The 12,749-nt window shown below is 39.1% G+C and overlaps 1 protein-coding gene across 2 annotated transcripts in view; it reads right to left on the bottom strand.

Annotated features, from left to right (window-relative positions):
* Positions 1 to 12,749, bottom strand: part of LOC143283946 (uncharacterized) — a 57,280-nt gene that overhangs the window by 31,940 nt on the left and 12,591 nt on the right. For both annotated transcript variants that reach the window (XM_076590403.1, XM_076590404.1), the window contains exons 8-14: positions 12,162 to 12,328; positions 11,179 to 11,217; positions 10,233 to 10,356; positions 9,147 to 9,264; positions 7,498 to 7,603; positions 6,866 to 7,082; positions 4,720 to 4,865 (exon numbers count right to left, since the gene is read on the bottom strand). In XM_076590403.1, coding sequence (XP_076446518.1) covers positions 4,720 to 4,865; positions 6,866 to 7,082; positions 7,498 to 7,603; positions 9,147 to 9,264; positions 10,233 to 10,356; positions 11,179 to 11,217; positions 12,162 to 12,328 — 917 coding nt within the window. The remainder of the gene's footprint in view (positions 1 to 4,719; positions 4,866 to 6,865; positions 7,083 to 7,497; positions 7,604 to 9,146; positions 9,265 to 10,232; positions 10,357 to 11,178; positions 11,218 to 12,161; positions 12,329 to 12,749) is intronic.

Genomic DNA, 12,749 nt, shown 5'->3' with positions numbered 1-12,749 from the left:
GGGGGAAATGCTAATTCTTAAATTGATATATACCCAATTCACCAGGCTTTGGGGGACTTTTTCTTTTTCTTCTTCTTTTTTTTTTTTCCAGTGGGGTACTTGTAGCATTACTAAAATGGATGCATCTAAAAAAAATTATTTTTTTTTAATGAAAAAAAAAAGGACAACTATATTTTTAAAAATCATTGAAATCTGATAACTACAGTTTCAGAAATATTTGCACATGTTAATTCATTCTTATTACTAAAAGAAAAAAGATGTTTCTTAAAAAAAATTACGAAAAGCACTAACAGTAAATAGGTGATGTCACATACAAAATAATGTGAGACAATGGCATCTGACCGTATCTTTACCATCTTTCCACTTTTCCACTTCACAACAACAAATGCAGTACCACATACATTGCTGAAAAACATTAGACAATAGAACAACCCTTCTGCCACCAGAGTGTTTCTCTTCATGTGCATGTGACGGAATAATGGGTGATTCTTATCACTGAAATGTGGAATATTCTCAATCATTCAATGGCAAATTGTCATCAGTGGCTGCCTCAACTCTGAAGGTTGATGACAAAAAATATGTTGCATGTTTTTCTTCTCTGAATTAATCCATTCAATGGACTTTTGAAACAAAAAGTAACAGTCTCTTTCCCAAGATATAGGCTGAATTGCTGATTAATATCTTTTGTACAATTTATAAAAATGTGGCCCAAAATTTACTTTGCAAAGAATTGACAAAAATTAATTTGTTTCAAGTGTGTGTGTGTGTGTGTGCATGTGTGTGTGTCTGCGTTTTATGTGTGAAGTTTATGTATGTGCTTATGCATAAGGGTATATATGTGCATATGCTACGTCAGTACATGCATTTAAGTTATGTTTTTGTTGCACTGAATAATGAAGTAATCAAAATGTGTGTATATGTGAGAAAGTAAGCACATGACAAGACTGCAAATCTAAAATTTAAATATGCACGTAATGATACTCCATTTGTGTACAAATGTTTGAGTGCATGCCACTGGATCTGCTGGACACTGTAAATTTAATTTTACTGTTAGTTCTTGGGGAAAATAAAATTATGAATGCACACAATAATCACAAACACTTGACTTTACACAATTCACACACACACACACACACACACACACACACACTTGCACAGCAATACTCAGTGAATGTAAAAATATGTGAGAAAGAAACACACACACACACACACACACACACACACACACACACACACACACACAAAATCACTATCACTGAAACAAACAAGCATGCCTAATATCAAAGTCTAATCTTTGTGAACAAGTCAAAAACTAAAAACTGCACTACTCATTTCTCATTCATACCAGACAAGCAATAATGCCACAGAAAACACAGCTACATATAATACTGTCATACACTTTATTGAATGTAATGTCCATGCTATTCTGCCAGCTTCATTTGGCATTGGTACAGTACATAAATTTGAGTATTTCATTTCATGCATCGACACACATGCACATAACATATACTAATCTATCTAAAGAATAAAATAATACACTTGCAATCAATCTTCAATTATTGTTGCTGTTCTTGCATGCCATTCTAAAGACTGTCATATGACTACAGGGAAAGTGTTGATATTCACTGTCAATGATTTAGATTAATAATGTGACAATATTCTACAACATCAACTTGATCAAGCACCTGTATATATCATATCATATACAGGTAAACATAAAACCAGTCTTTACTAAAACAGTTGTTTACAAATTTTCAATTACAACACAAAAATGGTGTCAACAGCAATGTCATTAATATCAATGAATCAGGCAAACCAAAATGTGCCAAAGGCCAAATTGTGTTATCTTTGATGGATCTCTCCTTGTCAACCTAAAAAGTGCATGTTTTGTTGTTGTTTTGGGGTGGGTTTTTTTTTTCGGTTTTGTTGTGTTCGGCCATTACATGACTAATACCATTTGAAATGTGAAGCCAAATCCAATGAAATGAAACCATGTCAACTTTCAGGACAACAAAAGTCATTTCAGAGCTGTATGTCTGTCTATTCTTAAAATAAGTGAAAGATAAATCAAGACAACACTGGACCAATTAATTCACACCTCCCTCATTCCACATAAAACTTAAAAATCAAGTTTAGAATACATTTTTTAAAAATAATGTAAAAAGACATATTCACACTCGTGTATTTCAGTCAATATTGAATTCCTTCAGGAACTGAAAAAATGTCTGAGGGGACATCCTGCAACTATAAATTCCTGGAGCGATGGGAAGCCAAAAAAAATTAAAAGAAGTCCAGTTATTTTACCTTGAATTTCTCTGAACTGCAGAAAACCATACCAACGACTGAAATCTAAAGGCAAGTCAATATTTTTATGTGGCACTGATACTTTCAGGACCACATGGCACTAGAACATACCATGCATGGAAGTACAGCTTTGTGCAATACCATGCCCACCCTCGGAATCTCTGTTATCCATCTTCCCATCCTTATCAATCATCATAAAATGAAGGGAATAAAATTCTGAATCAATCATTCTAAAATGTTTTTTGTTTTTTTTTGTTTGTTTTTTTAAACAAGAATTTATGACTAGGGCAAGGTAACACAGATATGCTTATTTCATAATAAATTCATGACCAAGAAATGTTGGCAGAGAAGGTATGTTAAGGTAGCACTAGGGGTAGAATTTTGACCAAAAATCATTAAAAAATGTGTTTTGTGTTTGTTGTGAATTTTGCAAGAATAATGTTTCATAAAGCCTTACATGTGTGTGTTTTGTTTGAATTATTACTCAAAGTGTGTGTTTTTAGCTGTTTTTGTGAGTGGGTGTGAGAGAAAGTTGTGAAAAAAAGATCGAATGCATCCAAAAATTGCCCATTTTCAATCGCGCCTACCGTTGCTACGACGCCATGAAGCAAGGCTTGTGACCTACTGAACTAGAGAGGAAGAAACGGCCTTCACCATGAGCCTAATTAGCATAGGAAAATTCCTACACAGCCAGCCTGCCAGGGCCTAAAAGTGGGTCACTGGCTTGCTTGTTGTTGGTGAAGTGATTGGCCGGTTCGGTCACGTGGCCGATCTGAGCTTTATCATTGGCTCTCAAACGACTTCCTGTTTGCAAAGCGTCTGCTATCTGTGTCTATTCAGATCGATCAACAACTATAAATTTTGGATTATTTTAGCAATCTTTGAAAAGATAAGAATGACAAAGGAAAGAAAAGTTAAAGTTAGGGCCCTCCACAAGTTTAGGAAGCGGCGGAGAGGTGGGAAAAGTGCTCAGCAAGTCAGCACTTTGCAGACAAAGGCAAGCACTAACCCCCCCCCACCCCCCTTGGAAACCGAAACAAGACATCTAAACTCCACTGCCTGTCATGCAATGAATCGGTAAGTTTGTTTATCTGACATCCTCCCCCACCCTCTGTCTCTTTATCTGCCTCTCTCTCTCTCACCTTCCCTCTCTTGGTTTACATGTGTGATGGAGTGTTTGGATGTTGAAGTTGTGTGTGTGTATGTGAAGTCAGTTTCTCACACATGCACATTCATTCTCTCTCTCTCTCCCTCTCCTGTGATTTACATGTGTGATGGAGTGTGTGGATGTTTATAGTGTGTGTGTGTGTGTGTGTACATGCCCCCCCCACCCCCCTCAAAAAAAAAAAGTCACTCTCACACACATTCTCTCTCTCTCTCTCTCACCTTTCTCTTCTTCTCCCATACATGTATACACAAACACATACCAATTTTTTTTTTCCAGAGTGCAGTCAGCAGCAAGAAAAACATCAGGAAAAGAGAAAGGAAGGAGGCAAAAAATTGAGACAATCCGGCATCGAGAACATCAAGAGCGGTGTGAACGAGGAGGAGAGTTGTATGGGGCAGGACTGTTCTGAACACCAAAACAGCTTTCTTTTTTGTTTTTTGTTTTTGTTTTCTTTTTATGTTATGAACAGACACCTGAAAAAAAATATTTGTGTATAAATTTACCTGTTTTGTGCCTTGGTCTACTAGGAGAGACAAGACCAAACTTTAAATGCAATTTTCTCAAAACGTTCATTTTTCGTGGACTTGCATATTTGTGCAACAAAACACACACACTTCCCATCAGCATAATGACACCAAATTTTGTGTACTAATGTAAAAATGGCTGCTGAGTGCAATAAGACTATCAGGGACATTCTATCTCAATTACTTTACTTGCTACATGTGTGAGATGTGAACTGTCATTGCGACTGAAAAAACACCCTTTTTGATTGAGTGGTGAGTGAACATTATAAATTTTTTACCAAAGCTTTCATGTGTTAATTGCACTCTCTGGTCACTGAAGTGAAACTCTGTTATATCAGACACTTCTCAGAGAGGCAGCTTCTATGAGATCTAGTCTGCGAAATGGAGCTACCCTTCAGAACATTAAAAATATTCATAACTTTAATTCTAGTCAAGCTGTTTACTTAAAAATTGGTGTGTGGCATACCTTTGATGTCTTCTCTCTTTGTGCCAAATTTCAGAGTGATACATTACTTAGAAGTTGAGAAACAAAAATACCCCCAAATCTACGCCTAGCGCTACCTTAAGAATCAATTAACTGTCAGCTTTCCACATGCATCAAAATCAGGTTGACCTGTTCTTCCCTATCTTACACACATACCGGCTTAAGAAATAAAACAACATGCATACCCACACACATGCCAACAAACAGACTGTAAAGACAGCCCAAGCTGTCCATCTGACCTGCGTTTTTTTCAGAGCAGACTTGGCGGTGTTCAGCTCTTGCTGCATGTCAGCCATGACCTCAGGAGGAGTCCAGGTGGCATTCATCTCCTCCAACAGTTGGTCCGTCACCACTCCCATATTCTCTCCTCCCTTTGCTCCCTCATCTGTGTAAGAATAATTATTATATCAATTGTGTTTGAACATTTCTTTTGTCATTGCTGCTGTGTGCACATGTCAAATGATCAGTATAAGGACAAGCCTGGCACTTCCTTTTTTGAGGAAGTGTCTAGGTTTGTTCCAATGTACCTTTTATGTACCTGTGTGTTAACTGAATTGGTAGCAAAAGCAGCACTGACTTGAAGTTGTGTACCTTGTGAATGGAGAGAGTTATCAATCTTTTATTTACTATTTACAAAATAAATAGTAAATAAAAGATTGATAATTCTCTCCATTCACAAGGTACACAACTTAGTAAATAAAAGATTGATAACTCTCTCCATTCACAAGGTACACAACTTCAAGTCAATGCTGCTTTTTATCATTTGTAACACTCGGCTTATATCACAGATTGAAATAAGTTTACATTTGGGCCAACAGCAAAGTGAGAGCTGTATTATCAATGGTTTCTCCAGTCAATGGGAAACTATTTACAGCTTAGTCTTTTGTGAAGGACTATGACTCTCAAACTAGGAGGCAAAATTGCACTGGCTCTTAGTGCTGCAGCCTTGTGGGCTAGTTGGCCTTTGGGAACCATCCCAACGCTGACTGTCCTAAAACCCTCTTGGCCGAGAGAGTGGGGATGTACTTGGACAAGACACTCTCCACTATAATCAAATTCTAGCCCAAATAGTCGGAACAGCAGTTGCCTCCTCTGCTGTTCTGATGGTCATAGTCGGACACGACTGACTATCATATATATAATCATTTGTTCTCACGGCCTCATTGTTTATTCACTTCAAGAATAATTATACTTTAGAATAATTCAAACAAACAAAAAAATTATAGTGCACTCAAGCTTTAACAGGACTGAATAAAATAAAAACAAAATAAAAAAAAAATTAATAACAACAATTACAAAGCTTCCATTATGCATTCTTTATACAGTTTCCAGCTCTGAGAGGGCTTAATAAACAGGGCTCAATGGAATAAAAAACTAATACTGATTTGAATTATAAGCACACTGATCATATAATATAAAGCTCTAAAACGGCCAAATAAAATAACAAAAATAAAATGAATAATAAATAATGATGAAACTTCTACAACACAATCCTGAAAGGGGTCAATAAAATAAATAAGCAAATAAATAATAATGAGCCTCATTCAGAGACGAGGATGAAATACAGCAACTGCACAAAACTGTACAGTCTCAAAAACCCCAATCCACACACACACATTAAATCCCCATCCACACACAATTATATAGAAATATAAATGACATGCATGTCACAGGCAGAAAATGCCCTCACTCAGCAAACGTGTATGTACACACACTGAGCCGAGCTCTATAATACACAGGCCAGGATTTTTACTTCCCCCCTATCCACACTTAGAGTAGTGGTGTGGGCACCCAGTAGGAGGAGCTAATAAATATGAGGGCAGAGGTTAGTGTGCAGCACTTTGCTCATGTAAAAGAACCCACGCAACAAAAATGGGTTATCCCTGGCAAAATTCTAAATAAAAATACATTTTGGTGCTCGAAAAAAAAAAAAAAAAGAATAAAAAAAGGGGAGCGGGGGGATGGTGCTACACTGTTGTGACATGCTCTTCCCAAGGGGAAGAAAAGCAGCCAAAATTTCACAGAGAAATCTATGGTGACAACAGTATTACATACAATACAAAACAAAACACTGACACAGTATGCACCCATCCACAAGCACACTACATGAAGACTTCAAAAGTTCAATCAATGGGGGAGGGGGGTGAGAGACAAAGACGGAGACAATAAGCTTCGTCAAATCTTTAAGCCATGTTGAAGAGGGAGTTTTTAATTTCATTTTGAAAAATTAAAGATATCGAGTTGTTTAGTGACACAGGAGAGATGCTGAAAAAAAGAGAATCCCAGGCAAATAGGAAGCCTGATACTGAAAAAGCCCATCGCCCACAACAACACACACACCCCCACCCCACAAAAAAAAAAAACAAAAAAACCCAGCACACTCACCGACAGAGGCCCTCCTCTCAGCCAACTGTTGCCTCTGGTGCTGGTTGACCTCCCTGAGCACCTCCAGGTCAGCCAGCAGCACCCCCTTCTCCTCGTTCATCTGGTCGCGGGCCTCGTGCGCCGCATCCAGGGCCGCCTCAAGCTCCATCACCCGCACGTTCAGCTTCTGCACCTGCGCTCTCTCCGCTTCTGTCTTCTGGGCCTGCCGGCTGGACACCTGTTCATCCACACAGACACACACAGTCCACTGCATTGTCAGTGGGAGGGCGTACGGTATGGGGGGCAGGGGGAGACAGGGGGTGGAGGGGTTGGGGGGCCGGAGGGTGTGTATGAGGGGGAGAGGGTGTTTGGGGGAAGGGAAGATGGTGTGGGGGTTAAGGGGACAGTGTGTGTTTGTGTGTTTGAGTGTGTGTTTGAGTGTATAACAGTGTCAAAGTGTATGAGAGTGCTAAGAGTGAGTCTGTAAGTGTGTCACTGTATGTGATGGTGAATGAATGTGAGAGTGAGTGTGTGTGTCAAAGAAAGAGCGCACGTGCACATACCTGCGTGCATGCATGTGTGAGTGTGAGTGTGTGTTAAAAAGTGTACTACTGACCATCCAGAGAAGAAAAAATACCATGCAAAAAACCCACCTCTTCCCTCAGGGAGGTGATTTCCTTACAGAGGCCTTTGTTCTCCTCATACAGTGACTGGCACTGCTGCTTCATCATATCCAGATTCTGGGCTACAGCACGCAAACTGAAAATACCAGAGTCATACATATGATATATCTGTGCACTCAAAGTGAAAATACCAGAAAACATAACCAAAAAATTAAAAATAAACATGCATGGAGTCTCATATGTATACCTGTACAAACAAAATGAGAATACCAGATGACATACACTTTTCATATTCATATACACACACCTACAAAACTGCCATTCAGATCAAACCAAACTTTTAACCTGAAAGATGTTGAGTTTTCTTGAAGACAGAACATTTTCAGTTTAAGTGGAAGCTGGGTGTTTGAACACAATGACATTGGCCAGTTCAGAAATGAATCCCCAGAATGGAGTGTAAACTTTCCACTCCTCAAGACCACTGAATGAATGGCTCTGCATCATCCACTTCTATTCTGAATAGACAGTTCTCATACAACAAAACTGAAAAAGTTACAACCAGTACGGTACCATCACAGCAATCATCTTCAATTCTTCTCCATGAACTCAAGACTGAACTCAAGACTATCACAGCCGCCATGATTGCAGATCACAAACAACTACTGAAGACAAAGATGTTTCACTTATGTTAACTACCATAAAGTTCAGTCTATAAGCAGTGACTTTTTACTCCAGCTTCAACCTCTGCGGCTTATACAATGATGCGGCTTATTTGATGATTTTAACGATCCCGGGAGTGTCACGTTCTCGTCTATTCTTAGCTGTCCTTCAACTCACCAAAATCATGATTTCTGTCCATGAATTTTTGGATGAGCTTCAGGACAGTGTACTAACTGTTCACGTTTTATAAATCAAATCCGCACACATTAAAGCCTTCAGATCAAGCGTACACCCTCATCATGCCGAAAACGCGACGTTATGCCTATGATGCAGCCTTCAAATTGAAGGCGATCGACCTAGCAGACGACAGTGCAAGCGACGAACCAGCAGCGACCTCCACCTTCATGTTCATGAAGAGAAAGCGATGCTAAAGTCAGTGACAAGATGGCGGAGGAAGCTGTGCTGGTTCTCTTCAACTCGGACACTGAAGACGAAGATTTCAGTGGATTCAGTGAGCAGGATGACGTTGAATAAATGTGACTATCCCTAAATTATGGATCTTATTTTCGTTGTGTTTGTTTATTATTTTTTGTGGCACTAGCAGTATTTTCACTTGCTTTTCTTTGTGTTGTTCCTGCTTGTGTTTATTTCATAACCTACAGTATTGACAGCTTTTCTGTAGTATCAGTATGTGTTCCGGTACCGGAAATAAGTGTGGCTTATAAGCCAATGCGGCTTATGTATGTATAAAGTTCAATTTTTTCCAAAATTTAGTGGGTGCGGCTTATATACCAGTGCGCTCAATAGACCGAACTTTACGGTAATTCCTGCCACTCACAGTCTAAAACATATAGGCCAGTGAAAAGATCAAACAACCCTCTAAAATAGGCATTCACCCCTTACACTAACCAGATGGATCAAACTAAAATGTATACTTGAAGAAAACTGACAATATTCTCCCTCCTTCCCTCCCCCACAGAAAACAAAAACAAAGACAATCCAAGAAGAGTCACCCATACCCCTCCAACTCTCGCTCCAACCCCTGGTTGCTGTCCTCCAGAGCCCTCATTTCATCCAGGCGATCTTTCAACGCACGCATCTCAGCTGCCTGCTGCTCCAGCTGACTGATCCGACAGTCTGTCAAACAGCAAACCAAAAAACATCAGTAAAATACACATTTCTTTTTTTGAAAAAAATTAAAATGCAAAACAAAAACAAGCAAATGAATGTTAAATATTAGCTGAATAACAATACAAGTACAGTATGTTTGGTTCAGGATTAACAAGGGCACACTTCCAATCAGCATTCAGGTAAAAGAAAAGAAAGAAAGAAAGAAAAAAGTGTAGACAGAAAAAAGTCCCTGTACTTTTTACTGACCTGTGAGCAAGCTGAGCCATCTGACTAATGGAGAACTAGCACTTGCAAAGAGTGCACAAACTTAAGTTTACCTCTTTCTGTCCTTGTAAACATGTCCAACATTCATTGTATAATCACTATTCATTCCTGCAGGTCTGGAAGTGCCAATTTTCTCTCTTTTTTCACAGAGTTTGCTCTCCATCTTCTTCAGTCTGCTTGCAAAAACTAGCCATAGCCATGAGCACCCCTTTTTCTGAACTTTGGTTCTTCCATAGCCAGTTATGCATTTTTGGTAGGCATGTACATTATTATAGTAAAGTGAACCAGTGCAGGAGGCCCAAAACATTAGGCATGCACGCTAATGTAAAGTGAACCAGCGATGGAGGCCCAAAACGGCAGACATGTACACTAGTGTAAAGCAACAGAGGTCCAAACCAGAAGACATGTACACTATGGTAAAGTGAACAGCACTGAAGCCCCAAAATAGCAGGCATGTACACTAATGTACAGTGAACCAGCAATGGAGACCCAAAACGGCAGGCATGTACACTAATGTAAAATGAACAGCAATGAAACCCCAAAATAGCAGGCATGTACACTAATGTAAAGTGAATCAGCAATGGAGGCCCAAAACGGCAGACATGTACACTAATGTAAAATGAACAAGCATTGGAGGCCCAAAATGGCAGACATGTACACTAATGTAAAGTGAACCAGCAGAGATAGGGGGCTGAGCAGTCCACACTGACCTTTTTTCTCAAGCCTGGCATTGGCATCCTGCAGGTCTATCTCAAACTCTTCCCGCAGGTTGATCTGTGTCTGCAGCTGGTTCTTGATCTCCTTGATTTCCCTGTCCTTCTGCTTAAGCTGGTTCTGTTCATCACCACCATCATCGTCACCAGTTAGTCATCATGACCATCACAACACTTTATAACATACCATGCATAATTGTGTCTACTCACTGAGTGTTTTACCTTGATACTGCTCATTGCACCATGTGTGAGAACATGTATTCATTTTAAACTCCATTATTCCATTCAGTGCCAGATAACTTTGTGAAAAAAAAGTGCTCTCCCCTTGCCAGGGAATTTTGAGAATTCAGGGTAATGATTTTTTTTTTTCTTCTTATAATTCTATCACAAAAACTACAGGAGATACAGAACAGTAAGTGTTTTTGTGTGGAGGAAAATGAACGTGGATTCTAAATCCAGGCTTTTCACCCAAATATTTTCAATCTAGATAAATACTCAGGCATTTCAAGGTGAAGATACTTTCTATGCAACAACAACAAAAAAATTTATTTCAACCCCCTGAGAATGACACCCAAAACACAAGAACAGAAAACATACAAAAAAAAAAAAAAAACACAACTGGAATACAGCTGGAAATAGCATATTGTTGTCTGAATGTACAAGAAATCTAAACAGTTTATAAGTTACAATCACAACACTTGTATTCATGTAAGTGAACAGTTGAATAAAGTTAACCTGTCAACTTATGTTTGACTGCAATGATGTGAAAAGCTGTTACTGAAACTTACAGCACTGACACTTTTAACGAAATCATTCACTGAATCAGCTTGGATGAGAATGTTTTATTTTGTTCTTCACTTCTTAATTTGTTTTTAATCATATCTGACCTAATATACAACAGCTGCTCTTTCACGTTCCCCCTGACATTCACATACTAACTCACCTCCATCCTGTATCGCTGTTCCTTCTCTCTGCGATTTATCTGAAAACAAAATTGAAGAAGAGTAAAGCATGGGTGGGAGAGACTGGCTTTTGTCAACCTGAACATCTGCAGTCAGGGTCAAGAGACTGCTCAATTGCTTCATTGCTGCTCAATTGCTTCATTCCAAAACATAGCAAAACAAAGGGGGGAAAAAAGGGCAAATATGAAAATCTGTTCAATATTACAGAAACATTACCAGTCCCGTGCATGAACCCCTTGTTGCAAGTTCTGCCATGTAAAACATTATCCATTACGTTTTGTGAGCTTTCTGTGTTCATGCTGGCGTGTGTGTATGTGCACATGCACATGTGTGAGTGTCAACATGTACATATGCTCTGTGTGTATGCACACATACACACACACAGCACATGCATGCCAACTATTTCTTATTCCAGTGCACACACACACACACACACACACACTTGAACGCATGCGCACACACACGCACATCCCCGCCTACACTAAATCAGACTATTAATCACAGTAACTAGAACTCAGAACACAAAACCAAATTAACCTGCATTTACTTTCCCTGACCCACAGGAAGAGAACAAATTCAACAATGAAGCAGGTACATCCCTTATAAGTTTTTTGTTTGTATTTCTTGTTTTTTAGTTGTATGTCATCCAGAGTATCCAAACTCTTACTTCTGTCCACATTAGTTTTTTTATGGATCTTCCACCCAATTTTCTGTTGTTCTTTTCAACACTACTCCCTTGAATACAAAACACAACAAAAAAATATAAAGATAGTAAGCATGCAAAATCTTTTTTCTTTTTTTTTTTTCTTTTTTTTTTCCCAATGGTGCATCATGTCTTTTTCACTGGCCAAGAAAACAAACACAGAAATTCTATCCATCTATCTATCTGTCTTCACAAATTTTACAAAGAGTCCATCCCTCATTAGTGTTATGACCTCAGGTGACCAAGCCACTGTCCACTCACCTTTTTGGCCAGCTGTGGGGAGTTGACCAGCTCCTCCAGAGGAGTGGCAGGGGAGAAGGTAGACCCACCCACACGGACTGGGGACCATGCTGCCTGCAGAGAGTCGTTCAGCTGGCTGAAGTTCAGGCTGGCCAGACGTTGTCGCACAGGGCTTTCAGGCACTTCCCCTGTTGATTTGACACGTATTTGTCCATGGTTATACCATGCATTGATCCTGCTTTATTCTTGGTGACGCAAAACATTCCTATCTATTGCATTAATATGTCCATGGCTGTACAGTGGTATCTCTCTCCCATTTCTGAATATGTCCATGATAAGCAATGATTTTGGTTTGACATATCCATGTCATGATAATCATCTATTCATGTAGCCTACTGTCAACGGGTCTATGATCACACAGCATATTTCTATTGTTCTGACATGTTCTTGCTTGTACAGCACATTTATATCACTTTGACATGTCCATGACTATATGGCATATTTCTACTGTTTTGACATATTCTTGCTTGTACAGCACATTTATACCACTTTGACATGTCCATGACTATATGGCATATTTCTACTGTTTTGACATGTTCTTGCTTGTAC

Source organism: Babylonia areolata, chromosome 7, assembly GCF_041734735.1.
Source record: "Babylonia areolata isolate BAREFJ2019XMU chromosome 7, ASM4173473v1, whole genome shotgun sequence".
NCBI lineage: Eukaryota > Metazoa > Mollusca > Gastropoda > Neogastropoda > Buccinidae > Babylonia > Babylonia areolata.
Note: the sequence above shows the minus strand (reverse complement) of the source record. Positions and strands in the feature narration are given on the sequence as shown.